This window comes from Carcharodon carcharias, chromosome 9 (genome assembly GCF_017639515.1).
Source record: "Carcharodon carcharias isolate sCarCar2 chromosome 9, sCarCar2.pri, whole genome shotgun sequence".
Classification (NCBI taxonomy): domain Eukaryota; kingdom Metazoa; phylum Chordata; class Chondrichthyes; order Lamniformes; family Lamnidae; genus Carcharodon; species Carcharodon carcharias.
The window spans coordinates 157,655,718-157,672,838 of NC_054475.1; the positions used below are offsets into that span (position 1 = coordinate 157,655,718).

Genomic DNA, 17,121 nt, shown 5'->3' on the forward strand with positions numbered 1-17,121 from the left:
TAGTAATCCAGAGACGTAAGGCAATGCTCTGGGGAACTGGCTTCAACTCCCACCCTGGCAGATGGTGGAATCTTAAGTAAACTTCAGACATTTTTATTGAAAGTCATGATGCCCATGTCGATTGTCATAAAAAGCCATCTGGTTCATTAATGTCCTAATCTGCCATCCTTACCTGGTCTGGCCTATGTCACGTCAGACCCACAGTCATGTGGTTGACTCTCCTTGACCTCTGAAATGGCCCAGCCACTCGGTTGTACCAAACCACTGAAAACAAGTCAATAAGGAATGAAACTGGACGGACCACCCAGCATCGACCATAACAAACTCAGCCCTGCCAACCCTGCAAAGTCCTCCTTATTAACATCTGGGGGCTTGTGCCAAAATTGGGAGAGCTGTCTCAGACTTGTCAAGCCACAGCCTGACATAGTCATCCTCACAGAATCACACCTTACAATGTCGCAAACACCATCATCCAGGAGAGTGGCAGCTCAGCAGTATACAGTCAGGAGGGAGTTGCCCTGGGAGTCCTCAACATTGACTCCAGACCTTGAAGTCTCATGCTTTCAGGTCAACATGGGCAAGGAAACCGCCTGATTACCACATACTGCCCTCCCACAGCTGATGAACCAATACTCCATGTTCAACATCACTGAGGATGGCAAGGGCACAGAATGGTTGGGACTTCAATGTCCATCACCAAGAGTAGCTTGGTAGCACCACTACTGACCGAGCCCTAAACAGCATAGCTGCTAGACTGGGCCTGCGGAAGGTGGCGAGGGAACCAAGAGAGAAAAACATACCTGACCTCATCCTCACCAACCTGCCAGCTGCCCACAGATGCATCTGTCCACGACAGTATCAGCAAGAGTGACCACTGCACAGTCCTTGTGGAGACAAAGTCCCGGCTTCACATTGAGGATACCATCCATCGTGTTGCAGGGCACTGCCACCATGCAAAATGGGATAAACGTTGAACAGATCTAGCAACTCAAGACTGGGCAGCCATAAGGCTCTGTAGGCCAGCAGCAACAACAGAATTGTACTCAACCACAATCTGCAACCTTATGCCCCAGCATATCCCCCACTCTACAATTACCACCAAGCCAGGGGACCAACCCTGGTTCAATGAAGAGTGCAAGAGGACATGCCAGGAGCAGCACCAGGCAAGCCTAAAAATGAGGGGTCAACCTGGTGAAGCTACGACACAGTGCTACTTGCATGCCAAACAGCATAAGCAGTGATAGATGGAGCTAAGCGATTCCACAACCAGCGGATCAGGTCTAAGCTCTGCAGTCCTGCCACATCCAGTTGTGAATGGTGGTGGACAATTAAACAACTCACTGGAGAAGGCTCCACAAATATTCCCATCCTCAAATGATGGGGAAGCCCAGCACATCAGTGCAACAGATAAGGCTGAAGCATTTGCAAGATTCTTCAGCCAGAAGTGCCTAATGGCTGATCCATCTCGGCCTCCTCCAGAGATCCCCAGCATCACAAATACCAGTCTTCAGCCAATTCGATTCACTCCACATGATATCAAAAAATGGCTCAAGGCACTGGATACTGCAAATGACAACATTCCGGCAATAGTATCGAAAACTTGTGCACCAGAATTTGCTGCGCCTCTAGCCAAGCTGTTCCAGTACAGCTACAACACTGGCATCTACCCGGTAATGTGCAAAATTGCCCAGGTATGGCGTACACAAAAAGGAGGACAATTCCAACCTGGCTAATTACCGCCCCATCTGTCTACTCTCGATCACCAGTAAAGTGATGGAAGGGGTCATCAACAGCGCTAGCAAGTGGCACTTGCTTAGCAATAACATGCTCGCTGGTGCTCAGTTTGAGTTCCGGCAGAGCCAGTCAGCTCCTGACCTCATTACAGCTTTGGTTCAAACTTGGACAAAAGAACTGAACTCCAGAGGTGAAGTGAGTTGACTGCCCTTGGCATGAAGATAGCATTTGACCGAGTGTGGCATCAGGGAGCCCTAGCAAAACTGGAGTCAATGGGAATCAGGGAGAAAAGTCTCCACTGATTGGAGTCATACCTCACACAAAGGAAGATGGTTATGGTTGTGGGAGGTCAATCATCTCAGTACCAGGACATCACTGCAGGAGTTCCTCAGGGTAATGCCCTAGGCTCAGCTGCTTCAATGGCCTTCCTTCCATCATAAGGTCAGAAGTGGGGGTGTTTGCTGATGAATGTACAATGTTCAGTGCTATTCACGAACTACTTCAATATTTGAGGAGTTATGTCCAAATGCAGCCAAGACCTGGACAACATCCAGGCTTGGGCTGACAAGTGGCAAGTAACATTCGCAGCACATAAGTGCCAGGCAATGCCCACCTCCAACAACAATGAGCACTACCATTGCTGAATCCCTAACTATGAATATCCTGAGGGTTACCACTGACCAACAACTGAACTGGATTAGCTATATAAATACTGTAGCTACAAGAGCAGGTCAGAGGCTAGGAACCCTGGCTGTGAGTAACTTACCTCCCGACTCCCCAAAGCCTGGCCACCATCTGCAAAGCACAGGTCAGGATTGTGATAGAATACTCTCCAATAGCCTAGATGAGTGCGGCTCCAACAACTTCAAGAAGCTTGACACCGTCCAGGATAAAGCAGCCCACTTGATTGGCACCCCATCCACAAGTATTCACTCCCTCCACCACCGACACACAGTGGCAGCAGTGTGTACCATGTACAAGGTGTACTGCAGGAACTCACCAAGGCTTCTTAGACAGCATCTTCCAAACCCACAACCACTACCATCTAGAAGGATAAGGGCCGCACACAAGGGAACACCACCACCTGGAAGCTCCCCCACCAAGCCACTTTCCATCCTGACTTGGAAATATATCGCCATTCCTTCATTGTCACTGGGTCAAAATCCTGGAACTCCCTCCCTAACAGCACTGTGAGTGTACCTACACCACACAGGCTTCAGCGGTTGAAGGCAGCAGCTCACCACCACCTTCTCATGGGCACTTAGGGATGGGTGATAAATGTTGGCCTAGCCAGCAATGCCCACATCCCAAGAATGAATTAAAAAAACTTAGCAAAAATACCAAGGAAAGAAGACTTTGCTGTTTTATTCAGTATTTTGTTTAATGCTGTTACCCATTTCACAGTTCCCATTTAGAAAATATAAACCTGCAAATTTAAGTGTTATAAGGTTAAAATGCAATATCTAGCTAAATCAGTACAAGAATTATTTCTGATGTTTTCCTTATATATATAAAAACATACAAGTGAAGCCAGAGGCCCCTCCTTCATCCCCAATCACACAAAGGAATAATGATATTATTGGACAATCAGAGCTACATTTCAATCTTGCACATTTGGCACAGGAATGAAGTACAATACAATATGAATAACACAGCTTGAATTTAATCTTTGAGCTCACAGGTGGATTCATACTAGATAGAGATTAATATTAACAGGCTGTTCAAGGAGGCATCACAAGGTTTTGTGCCAAAAGATTTTCATTGAAACTGGTGTGTACAGTATAAGTTCCATTGAGATAAACAGTTTTGTCATACGGTCAAAGATATAATGCCCACTCAAAGGCGCAACTTTCATGTGATTCAATAAGCAGGCCTATTCAGCTACTACACTTTTCTTTTCAAATATCTAGTGCCTGTGCCCTTTCCAACCTCTTCCTTTTCTCTTCCACTTACTGCTTTAAGATGCCTCTCAGTATGTAAGGAGTGCCCGTGAAATTTAAGTATGTGTCATGGTTTAACATTAACATTCGTTGATTGCTGAGAAGTGGTTACATTCAGCTCGCAATGCATGCAGTAAAAAAAGCAAGCAATATCATAACATAGCTAGCTACACAACAGGGCTGTCATGTTTACTTAGTTAATAGCTACCAAAATGCCAAAGTGGAAAAAAATCATACTTGAGCCGATATTGCCTAGAGTTTAGACGAACGAGCGTTGACCTCATTGAAACATAAAAATGTTGAGGGATTTGGTAAGAAAGATGCTGGCAGGATGTTTTCCCTGGCTGAGAAAAGAGAAATTTCTGCACTTGAAAGGACTGTTAAACTTTGGAATTTTTTTTTACCCCAGAGAGCAATGGAGGCTCAGCCGATGAGCACTTTCAAGACAAAGATCGATAGTAGTTTTGGGCATTAAAGGAATCAAGGGATCTGGGGATAGTGCAGCCAAGTGCTGTTAAGCTTGATGAGCAGCCCATTGTATGAAATGGCTGAACGGGCTTTAACAGTCAAATGGTCTGCAAGTACATTATGCAAAACTACATTACTAAAACTGCTGCATCAATAAGTCTCAGCCAACTTGAAGAAAGCAAGAATAAGATATATCCAAAGCAACACAAGTGCAGGTCCTTAGCTGTCCAAATGCAGTAATAAATATTTTTTTAGTTCACTCATGGGATGTAGGCATCACTGCTCAGCCAATGGTTATTGCTCATCCCCAATTGCCCTTGAGTGGGCGATCGTGTGCTGCCTTCTTGAACCACAAAGTCCATGTGCTGTAGGTACACCCATAGCGCTGTTAGGGAGGGAATTCCAGGATTTTGACTCAGCAGTGAAGGAATGGCGATATTTCCCAAGTCAGGATGGTGAGTGACTTGGAGGGGACTTCCAGGTGGTGGTGTTCCCATGCATTTGCTGCCCTTGTCCTTCTAGGTGGTAGCGGTCGTGGGTTTGGAAGGTGCTGTCTAAGCAGCCTTACTAAGTTGCTGCAGTGCATCTTGTAGCTGGTACACACTGCTGCTACTGTGCATCAGGGCTGGAGGGAGTGAAAGTTTGTGGATGGGGTGCCAATCAAGCAGGCTGCCTTGTCCTGGATGGTGCCCAGCTTCATGAGTGTTGTTGGAGCTGCACTCATCTAGTCAAGTGGAGAGCATCCGATCACACTCCTGACTTGCCCATGTAGATAGGGCACAGGCTTTGGAGCAGTCAAGAAGCAAGTTACTGACAGGATTCATCACCTCTGACCTGCTCTTGTAGCCACAGTATTTATACAGATAGGCTAGTTCGGTTTCTGGTCAATGGTAACCCCCTGGATGTTGACTGTGGAGGATTCAAAGATGGTAATGCCATTGAAATGTCATGGGGCGGTGGTTAGATTCTCTCTTGTTGGAGATGGTCATTGCCTGGCACTTGTGTGGTGCGAATGTTACTTCTACTTGTCAGCCAAAGCCTGGATATTGTCCAGGTCTTGCTGCATTTGGATATTGACTGCTTCAGTATTTGAGGAGTCGCAAATGGTGAACATTTTGTAACCATCAGCGAACATCCCCACTTCTAACCTTATGATGGAAGGAAGGTCATTGATTAAGCAGTTGAAGATGGTTGAGTCTAGGACACTACCCTGAGGAACTCCTGCAGTGATGTCCTGGAACTGAGATGATTGACCTCCAACAACCACAACCATCTTCCTTTGTGCATCTCTGCATCAAGAAAAATTGATGTGGTTGGAACAGTTGGCTCACACTCTCTATGCAGTCTTAGATTCCACCTGATAACATGAAGGCTGAAGCATGCTCTCACATGCCCGGCACATTAAACAGGTATTATAGTATCAGTATTGAGGTTTACTTATTTACTTTCTGTAGCTGTAAAACGTATACAAATATTGAACTTCAACCAGGATGCACTACTGTAAAAATTCAGATAGCAAACAATGGTTTGGCTCAAGTCTTAGCACTGAGCTATAAAAATTTGCCTAAACATTTAGTGGAGGTTGTTTTGTAAAGCCAGTATGACAGAATCACATGTTCTAAAAATAACAGTATTACGGCATAGTCCCACATGTGTAGGATCCAGAACAATATAACCTCCTCAAACTATTAGAATTAAAAGCAGTGAAAGGGCGCTTAAATTAGATTCTAAAATGAATATTTAAAGACATGTTAAAATAGTAGAACACAGGTACAAAGTCCTGAACATCCCTAATAATTTTTTCTTAGGACTACAAGCAGACGGTATTGTTTTTTAAATATAGATAAAACCAAAAAACTGCAGATGCTGGAAATTCAAAACACCACCCCCACCCCTTAAACCAGCTTATATTTCACCCCTCTCCTTATATTCACTCAGTTCTATGGAAGGGTCACGAGGACTCGAAACATCAACTCTTTTCTTCTCCGCCGATGCTGCCAGACCTGCTGAGTATTTTTTTTTGTTGTCATGTGGTCAAGGAAATGATTCCTGCTATGTTGTAACCAGATTGTGGCCCACAATTTATCATAACTTGTAAGTGGTGGCTCTTTACATTTTTAGAAAAGAAGGTGGTAGAGAATCAAAGGCAGTGCTTCTGAAAGGAGAAACTGGAGTATAAATCAAAAGTGAAGAGCCCATCGAAAATATTTTTAAAAAATTCTATCTACAAAACCTTCCCCTCCAGTGTAACATTTTGTCACTTGACTTTCATTATAAATTTTTCTTTGCATTTACAAAGGAAATGGCCTATGTAAACATATCACATTGTAATTACACGCTCCGGCCAGCGGTGGCATTGTTATTTCATATCTCCCATGGAGAAGCACCTTCACGCCAACAAATAATTCCTCTACTTTCCAAACTTAACATTTATCCCTACTGTTTAAATACAAATAGTACCAAATCAATTATGTACGAGCAAGGACAGAATATACAACTTCAGTGAAACTGAATTACATCTGCACACCCTGGTTTAATTATCCCCAATCCACCAACACTGCTTCACTAAGACACTACTTGGTCTTGACTCCATGTGCAATACCACAGCTAGTGACAGGTATGTAGTTGCAAAGTAAAATAATAGATGGACTGAAAGAAAGTACCATTGTAACTGAGAAATGAACTTGATCACACAACGATCTATAACTAGCATACCGAATTTTAACAACCACAAAGTCAATAGTTTATCTACATTACAATAGAGATGATACTTCAGAGTGCCTAATTAGCAGTGAAGCACATGGGAAATCCTGAAGGTATGTAAAATGCGACAGAAATACAAATTTGTTCCTTTCTTCCTGTTTAATAAACAATGAGATTGTCAAGTTAGCAATGAAGATGCTTCAATACTGTTGGAATTCCTCCAATCAGGGACTAATTGTGAAAACCTCTATTAAATTTCCCCTTAACCTGCTCTGCTGAGGGGAAACAATGTATTTTTTTTTTTACACAATTTATGAGTGGTTTTGATAGAGCAAATAAGGAGAAACTGTTTCCACTGGCAGGAGGGTCACTAGCCAGAGAACACAGATTTAATTAATTAACAAGAGAACCAAAGTGGGGTGTAGTGTAGGGAGGACAGGGAGAGGGAAGAGAAAAGGAGAATTTTTTTTAAAACCCAGCAAGTTATGACGATCTGGAATGCACTGTCTGAAAGGTTGGTGGAAGCAGATTCAGCAGAAACTTTCAAAAAAGAGAATTGGATACATAGTTGAAAAGGAAAACATTTTCAGGGTTATGGGGAATGAGTGGTGGATTGGGACTAATTGGACAGATTTTTCAAACAGCCAGCACAGACACGACGGACCAAAAGGCATCTGTGCTGTTCTATTATATGAAATCCTTTTAAAATTATGGTCTATAAGACTTACAAGTTCTTGGACAAATGCACATTAGGGAAAATGTTGCAACAAAGCATTATAAAATTAATATAAGAACAATACTTTTTTTAAAAAGCAAGAAACGATGATTCAAGTCTTAAAATAGGGTTTCACTTTTAGGTTATTTTGCATTTTGCATAATTCAATCTGTTAATATACATTCATCTGACCAAGTGCCAAATGATTGTTGATGAAAGATGACCCTGACCATCAATAACTTGCGCAGTAATATTTTAACTTACCACAAGCAATGGACCAATAAACTTGGGATTCTGGCGTTTGATGTAAAATGCGATATGGAGCTACTTTAGAAGTTGAATCAAACACTGTATCAAGTGTCCCAACAAGGAGGCCTGCAGGAGCCAAAAACAAACATTTATTTGTACCTGAACTGTTAGTTTCTTATTCATCCAGTCATACACATTTTATATTGCACGCTCATTTGGATTACACCAGATTACTGGTCAGAGAAAAGTTAAAGTCTACAAGACAGAGTTTTCATTTTAAAGTCTGCAGCAGCATTAGATTGCTGCAAATACTATGCTGAGAAAAACCCAGCGGAGAATGCAAATGCAGAAATACACAATTTAGTTCCACGAAAGCACTAAATAAATGCAAGTGCTTCTTTTTCTCTGAAGTTTTGCAGTAAATCCAGGTTTAGGACTCAACCTGACTCCAGTATGAAGCAGAGAGGCACTACCATTTCCATGGGGTCTCTAGCCACATTGCTGACTCTGGATTTACATGACAATTTTAAGAGAGAGAAGAATTTCTTGTGCCAACATGACTATTGCATAAGACAGTGTGAGAAGCCAACCCAATAACATGCAAAGAAGGAACTGGAAAGATACTTGGAAATAATTGCAAAGCTGTGAGGAAAGGGGGTTGTGATGAATGGGCTAGCTCTGTCAAGGAGCCAGTGGAACAGACAAGATGTGCCCAATGGCCTCTTTCTGTGCTGTGTCATTCTGTGGTTCTATAAATGTAATCAAAAATCTAACAGCGTAGGTGAGTTTAACTAAAAATTGATTTGCAACAGCTGTAGCAAATGAGATGGCAAAGCTTCACAAAAGCAACATAATTATTTTCATATCAACACGTGGTAATGCTGATTTTTTTTTTAAATGCAGTGCCTGCTAAACTTAATTTTAATTGCCTCTATATCAAAACATGTCATTGAGAGAAAAAAAATGAAAAAGATATCAAAGATGAACCTGCTTCTTTGTAATTGTTTATTATGTTACGATCCTATTAGGCACTGTTAACGTTTAAAGAGAAATCTGAACACCGAACAGTCGACTGACAGAGCTACGCCACAGGATTTCACCTTTTTAAACAAAAACAAACTTTACTGTATCTAAGAATTAAACAAAGCAAGCAATATTCACTTAACAATATGGTTTAAAAGTACTTACGCTATGACCTCAGTTCTACTTTTTACTTCAACCTAAGTACACTTTACAACAATTTTGATAGCTTATTCACTTCTTTAGGGACCAACCCAACAAGTATGCCACAGTCTTCCAGAATTCACTTTAACTTTCCTCTGTGTTTCAGCTATCCTCGGAGGTAAGATTCTACAGGGATCCTTCCATTATTTTTTTGACTTTACATACCTCATGATTGTGGATACTTCAGCTACTTGTTTGGGTTGCCGGCAGATACCCAGCTTACTTCCTGCCATAAGGCTCTGTGAGGACCACTTAAGATTTCTTCCACTAGCTTCAGGCGAGGGCACATCTTCCAGCTGCTTTTCTCTCTCAACACCTAAACTGAGATAGAGCCCCCCCACCCCCACACATTCCATGTGGTGAATAAAGTTGGTATTTTCTCTGCTTGAGTGCAGGTCTAACTGACTATCCTGTCCTGTGGAGTCCTTCAATCCAGTGAGATACAGTCGACACCAAAGCAAAATTTCAATTGCCTCTTGTCTGTTGCCAAACTGAATTGCTCGCTTCTGTCAGAAGAGACACACACATATATTAAACAAAGAACTTTCTATCCCAATAGACCCTCTCTGTCAGGATATGCCATGCTTTGGGAGGGTCTCAAACAGAAATAAACAAGTTATTTTACTTCAATACAACTTTGATTCCATAACCATATGAATAATTTGTATTGCTAAAGGAGTTTTATGACTATTTCTCCAGACTCCCTGGGTCCACGAAGAAACCCAATGCTTACAAAGTTACTTTTAGCTTATTTTCATCTGGAAATTATGTACATAACTTAAATCTTTTATTGAAGGACAGACCAACTGGCTCCATTACAAGCCTAGAGATGGGTTATTGTTTGTTTAAGTTTTACACTTCTGCCTCTAACCTTGTAAGATAAACATAGGTTAGCTTTTAATTAACTCAGTTTGTTTGAATTTACCAGAGGTATTACCAGTTTCTCAATCAGATATTCACTTGTCTTACATTTAAAACTAACTTCAAATCCAAAAATTATATTGTTGAAAGTCATATTCTAAAACTTCTGAACTATGATCCAAGTTTTCACAACAACTATTAAAAAATATTAACCCAAAAGGTTGTACAGGCTGGGGCTCATTTTCCTAGGAAAGAAAAGACCGAGAGATGAGTGTAAAGAGGTTTTTTTAAATTTTGATGCAGTTCAATAGGATCGACATTGGGAACATGTTGCGCTTGCAGGGGAGCCCAAAACTAATGACCATAAAGACAAGGCAGTCACTAATAATCCCATGAGCATTTCAGGGAAAACTTCTTTATCCAGAGTGGTGAGAATGTGGAGCTCACTACCAGAGTCTTGTTCCTAGTCATCTTCACTTCGAAGGACTAACATGTTTATGTCATATTTGGTAGGGTCCTGGTGGGTCCGTAGGTTACTGCTTAAACCATTCTGTGACCACCAGGTTCTACTGCAAATAGGACAGGATACCGCAGGTGATTAAGTTTTGCGCAAGTTGCTGGTTCAGGATTTCCTCTCCTTGTGTTTTCTCTCTGCCTCTTATGTGCATTGCTTTCGAAGGAAGCCACACTTTTTTTTATTTGGTTGCACCAGGAGCAGCGATCCTGGGTGAGCTCCTCCCAGGACTTTTAAGTTGATATGAAAACTCCCAAGCTTTCAGAGTGTCCTTGTAGTGCTTCCTTTGACCGCCACTGAGAGCACACTCCAGACTCAAGCTCTCCATTGAAGGTTTGCTTTGGTAAGAGAATGTCAGGAATTCTGGGTAAATGACCAGCCCAACTCAGTTATAGTAGTTAAGAAGTTAGAATAAACACAAGGGAGAAAAGAGTAGAAACAGATGTTGGTAAGGCGAGGCAAGTAAGATGTGGAGCATAAACATCGGCACAGATCAGTTAGACTGCATGGCCTGTTTTCTGCACTGTAACATACTAATCACTAACACATTTATATAATAATGTTGAGCTTATTTGATTACAATGTGTAATGTCAAGAAGCCCATTTTCAAAAGAACCAGAAATCTGAATAAAGCATTCCCAGTGAGTTTGATGAAATGTTAAGGACTCGACAAACGTTTTGTAATGCTCCTCGGGATTCAGTAGTGGTCTCCATGGCACTCATTTTCAACAGGAATTTAAAGACGGTGCAGAGGAAAGCTTGATGATATCCAGCTATTAGAGGCATATTAACTTACACATAGTTATCCCATGAAAGAAACATACAAAATAACCAACCTTTAAAAAATATCAAGACAATGAACAACGTTCCAAAATGGAAGAGAGATCAGCACCATTAAATCTGGTGTTCTAAAAAATACCTGGAATCCATTAGGCTCCAAAGTTAGGTGAATCCAGCAAAGTGCAAAAAAAGTTAGCATAATAATATTTCCCTGCCTTTTATTTTCTTCCCTTTCCCCCAGTCCTCTTCCAAAAGTACTAATGTGCACTGAGGTTTGGTTCTGTGGGCAACAGATCCCCAGGTTGTGCATAGCTCGCTTCCATACCAGAAAGCTAATTTATCAACATAGGTAATGGGAAGCTCTCATAGGACCCTTTAATGGGCTGTGGAACAATGTTTTGATCTAAAACTTATGAAGTACATTGGCAGAGAAAAAAAAAATCAACTCTGCCTCAACTCTATTTTAATTACAGCAGAGCACTAATTTAGATATACTGAATTCTTTATATTAAAACAACCTGGAATGTCAATTATTGATTTACTTAACAGTTGCCACATCTAACAATTTCTGGGAGTATTTTAATTAAAAATATAATTAAATTTGCATTTATCTTGCCAGATTCAGGCATTTATGCAGGATCATTCTGTATTGATTGATAAAGAAAGTGCTGCATAAAGTGCTACCATTTCTAGAACCAAGATATTGTTAGAAGCTGGCATGAGGAGTATGTTCATAAAATTAATTAAATATGTGACTGTATGCCTCAGTCTAATGGTGCAGGTGCTCCTGACAGTGAGTCCACTGCACCACTTTCCATATCAGCCATCCTTCTGGCCTGAATGACATTGCTAAAATGTGCACCATGACCCTGCGCACACTGTCAGGATTATAGCCAGGAGGGGACCAGGGGTTTCATCCTATTATCTGGGCAAGGATTCGATCCCAGACTCCTGAAATGAAATCATTTAGTGCACTAGCCCAGTCATGCCAAATGTTCAGAAGAAACAATTTAAACTGCCCAATTAAGTTCCCAGATTTTGAGATTTCAATCTACAAGAGTTGTCAAGTGGGCAACAGAGCAAATTAAATCCTTCTCTAGTAGTAAAACGGAAAGATTACTGTGCATGAAACATACTTCGCTTTTCCATTAGATTTGACTGCATGAGATTTATTCCACACACAAAATAGAAGGGTGAGACTAAAGTACAGAAAAATCCTTAAGGATGAAAACTAAACTTGTCAAAGTGGGCAACAAATTACAAAACTTGCCATAAAAGCAATCTGGAATGCTCTCTGGGTGCTCCACAGCAACCCTCAGCAAAGTACACTGAAAGTGCCAGGTGGAGTAACACAAGCCAGAAAGCATGTTGCAGGACTGACAGCACTGATTTTCAGTGCTGTAATGAGAGAGAGAGAGAGAGAGAGAGAGAGAAAAAAAACATCTGATCCTTGGCAGGGTTGGAGTGCTGATTCACACACTCAGGGCCTGCAGGAGCTGTTTGGTGTGGAAACAACATGCATGGGGGAAAGAGAGGTGAAAGGAAATGTGTACAAACTGAGACAGGCAGCAATTATACAAATAAAACACAGTAAATAATAGACTATTGACAGGTAAATAATTAAATAAACGTAATAATGCAATAAACAGCAGGCAAATTAATAAATGCCAAACAATAAAATGTCAGATGTAACCTGCCTGAAAAATTCATGAATCTCAGAAAAATTAAGTGACAGGAATAGTTAGGTAGCTAAACATGAAGTAAATGCCAAATACACAAATGACAAAATAATGACAGATAAATTATTAAATGTCAGATGGTTAAATGTCAGACAGCCAATAACTGACATCAATAATTGAACGTCAGAAACTAATTAAGGACAGAATTAAACAAGTGACAGGCAACCGAATGGCAAAGATAATTAGTAAATCAATTACAAATAAGTAAATAACAATTGGAGGGCAAACAAATAATCTTTCCTAGGTATGAATTAAACTTTAACGCCTGCACTGTGTTCTGAGCGCAGGAATGTTATCTCTCATTTACTCTCCCTTCACAGAACACCACAACCGAGAGCCGCCGCTCCCCGCGCGTGCGCACTACCCGGCAGCCGGCACGCTCATTCTGCGCCTGTAAACCACCCAGCGTCCCCCAGCGGCCGGCTTGCTCCGAAAGCTGCGAATGCGCACTAGCCGGCCGCCGGCACCTCTCCCGGCACTGCGGCTGCGCGCTGCCCGGCGGCTTCTCCTAACTTTACCGGTTAGTCCGCCGCCCCCTTCGCCGTAGCCTCTGCGACGCTGCAAGACGAAGTATTTGTGTGTTTTCTCCGTCAGCCATAGCTTTAGGGCGTTCTTCAGCAGCACCTCCTCGGGTTTCAGCCACATGATCGGCACCCGGCTTGAAGCGGGGGGGGGGGGGGGGAAACCTTCGCTCGCCTTCGCCTCACTCCATGACCACCGCACCTGTCAACCTTCCCACGTCGACAACAAACCGTCCACAGCTTCCAGGCGCCCAGCCACTGCGGCTGCGCGCACTTAACCCCGCCCCCTCCTGTGCGGTGCACGCCGGGGGTTGTAGTTTCCTCCCACCACTCACCCTGACGCGAGGGAGCAGCGCACTACAACTCCCAGCGTGCAGCGCAGGTCAGGCTGGACCATGGAAACGATGCTCTTTAGTTTAGGAGTCTCGAGGAATTGACGATCAGTCTTCAGGACGCTGTTGTGTGCAACCTTGGAGAAAAATCACCGGGACATTAACATTTTTTCGACATTTCCTTTGAACATTTCTCTTAACCAGGTATAACAATATTGAAAAAAGGCTGTTTGGTTGACATACAAGCATTATCCAATTGGGTAATGAGTCATTTTGCTTTCCCATTGGTATAAGAAGGCAGTACATCACAAGGATGGATGTGTTGACCGGATAATGGCTGGAGAGTTGGTTAAGTTAAGTGATGAAACCTCGAGGAATACACAGCTGGCAACCCTGAGCTAATCTCACTGACCCTCACTTTCACCAGGGAATGCCAGCGTAGCCCTGCACTTTTATTTCTCTTCAGTGTTTATCCGATTACCTTTTGGAAGCCCCAATTGTATCTGCCTCCTCAACCGTCACAGTTAGTGCATTCCAGATCCTAACTACTCGCTGCATAAAAAAAAGTCCTCATTTCACTGTTGGCCCTTTTGATGATCACCTTGGCAAGGGTCTTCAACCCTTCCGTCCATGGGAATAGTTTCTCTCTAATATAAAAAAAAACTGTGGATGCTGGAAATCCAAAACAAAAACAGAATTACCTGGAAAAACTCAGCAGGTCTGGCAGCATCGGCGGAGAAGAAAAGAGTTGACGTTTCGAGTCCTCATGACCCTTCAACAGAACTGATTTTTCTTTACAATGAGAGGGGTGAAATTCAGTTCTGTTGAAGGGTCATGAGTACTCGAAACGTCAACTCTTTTCTTCTCTGCCGATGCTGCCAGACCTGCTGAGTTTTTCCAGGTAATTCTGTTTTTGTTATAGTTTCTCTCTATCTGCCCTGTCTAGTCCCCTCATGATTTTGAACACCTCAATAAAATCTCTCAACCTTCCATGTGGAGAACAACGCCAGTTTCTCTAATCTATTCACATAATTGAAGTCCCTCATCCCTGGAACCATTCTCATAACTTCCTTGTTTGTATACACTATGCCTCTATTTATAAAGTCCAGGATTCCATATGTCTTTTAACCACTTTCTCAATCTGCCCTGTCACTTCAATGATTAATACACATGTACTCCGAGGGTCTCTGTTCCTGCACCCCCCCCCCTTATAATTACATCCTTTATTTGATATTATCTCCCCTCGTTCTTGCTACCAAAATGTACCAGTTCACACTCCTTTGCATTCAATTTCATCTGCTACATGTCTGCCCATTCCACCAGCATGTCTATGTTCTCTTAAAGCCTATCACTATCCTCCTCACAGTTCACAATACTTACACCTTCTGCAAATCTGCAAATTTTTGCCATCTGCAAATTTTGAAATTGTGCCATTCATATTGAAGTACAGATCATTAATGTTTATGAAGAAAAGCTGTGGATTACTGAGGAACTCCACTTTTTTTTTCATTCATGGGATGTGGCATCGCTGGCTAGGCCAGCATTTATTGCTCATCCCTAGTTGCCCTGAGAAGGTGGTGGTGAGCTACCTTCTTGAACTGCTGCAGTCTGTGTGGTGTAGGTACATCCACAGTGCTGTTAAGGAGGGAATTCCGGAATTTTCATCCAGTGACAGTGAAGGAACAGCGATATATTTCCAAGTCATGATGGTGAGTGGCTTGGAGAGAAACTTGAAGGTGGTGGTGTTCCCTTGTATATGCTGCTCTTGTCCTTCTAGATACTAGTGGTCATGGATTTTGGTAGTGCTGTTTAAGGAGGCTTGGTGAGTTGCTGCAGTGCATCTTATAAATGGTACACACTGCAGCCACTGTGTTGGTGGTGGAGGGAGTGAATGTTTGTGGATGTGGTGCCAATCAAGCAGGCTGCTTTGTCCTGGATGGTGCCAAGCTTCTTGAGTATTGTTGGAGCTGCACTCATCCAGGCAAGTGGAGAGTATTCCATCACACTCCTGACTTGTGCCTTGTAGATGGTGGATAGGCTTTGAGGATTCAGGAGATGAGTTATTTGTTGCAGGATTCCTAGCCTCTGACCTGCTCTTGTAGCCACAGTACTTATATGGCTTGTCCAGTTCAGTTTCTGGTCAATGGTCAACATATACCTTTCTCCAGCCTGAAAAACAACTGTTCAACTCCACTCTCTGCCTCCTGTCACTCAGCCAACTTCATATTCATGCTAAAATAACAGAAAATGCTGGAAATACTCAGCAGGTCAGATAAAATCTATGGAGAGTTAACATTTCAGGTCAATGATCTTCCATCAGAACTGCTGCCCCTTTTCCTTTTATCCCATGCACTTCACCTTTGGTGGCAAGTCTATTACATGGCACTTTATAATGTTCCTTTTGGAAGTTTGTATGCACCATATTAAACATATTACTCTCATCAACCACCTCTGTTACCACCCAAAAAACCCAATTAATTTGGTCAAACAAAATTAGCCTTCAACAAATCCATGCTAGCTTTCCTTAATTAATCTGTATCGTCCAAGTAACTGTTAATTTATACCTGGAATATGATCTGTAAGAGATTCCACATTACAGAGGTAAAACGGATTGGCCTATATTCAATAGGGTTGCCATCACTGAATCCTCCACCATCAAGATTCTAGGGATCACCATTGACCAGAAACTTTAACTGGACCAGTGGCTAAAAGAGCAGATCAGAGGCTGAGTATCGCATGGCCAGTAATTCACCTCCCCACTCCTAGAGTATTTCCATTATCTACAAGGCACAATTCAGGAATGTGATGGAATACTCACCACTTGCCTGGATGAGAGCAACTCCGACAACATCCAAGAAGCTCAACCTTATCCAGGACAAATGGGCCTGCTTGATGGCACCCCATTCACCACCTTAAACATTCATTCCCTGAACTATCAATGCACAGTACAAGATGCATTGCAGGAACTCACCAAGGCTTCTTCAACAGCACCTTCCAAAGCAGTGACCTCTACCACCTAGAAGAACAAGGGCAGCCACCTCAAGGGAACACCACCACCTGCAAGTTCTCCTCCAATTCACACACCATCCTGACTTGGAAATATATCATCCTCACTGGATCAAAATCGTGGAACTCCTTACCTAACAGTGGGTGTACCTACACTGAATGGACGGTAGTGGTTCCAGAAGGTGGCTCACCACCACCTTCTCAAGGGGATTTAGGGATGGGCAATAAATGCTGGCCCAGCCAGCGACACTCACATTCCATGAACATTTTTTTAAAAAAATCATGCGACACCTTCATATCCAAATTTCTCTCCAGGACATGAATCAGTCTGACTA

The 17,121-nt window shown here is 42.4% G+C and overlaps 1 protein-coding gene across 1 annotated transcript in view; it reads right to left on the minus strand.

Moving 5' to 3' along the window:
* tbc1d8b (TBC1 domain family member 8B) overlaps nucleotides 1-13,666 on the minus strand; it is a 71,129-nt gene extending 57,463 nt beyond the window's left edge. The window contains exons 1-2 of the mRNA XM_041195559.1: nucleotides 13,446-13,666; nucleotides 7,825-7,935 (exon numbers count right to left, since the gene is read on the minus strand). Of these exons, the coding sequence (XP_041051493.1) occupies nucleotides 7,825-7,935; nucleotides 13,446-13,572 (238 nt within the window). The 5' untranslated portion in view covers nucleotides 13,573-13,666. The remainder of the gene's footprint in view (nucleotides 1-7,824; nucleotides 7,936-13,445) is intronic.
* Nucleotides 13,667-17,121: the final 3,455 nt, after the last annotated feature.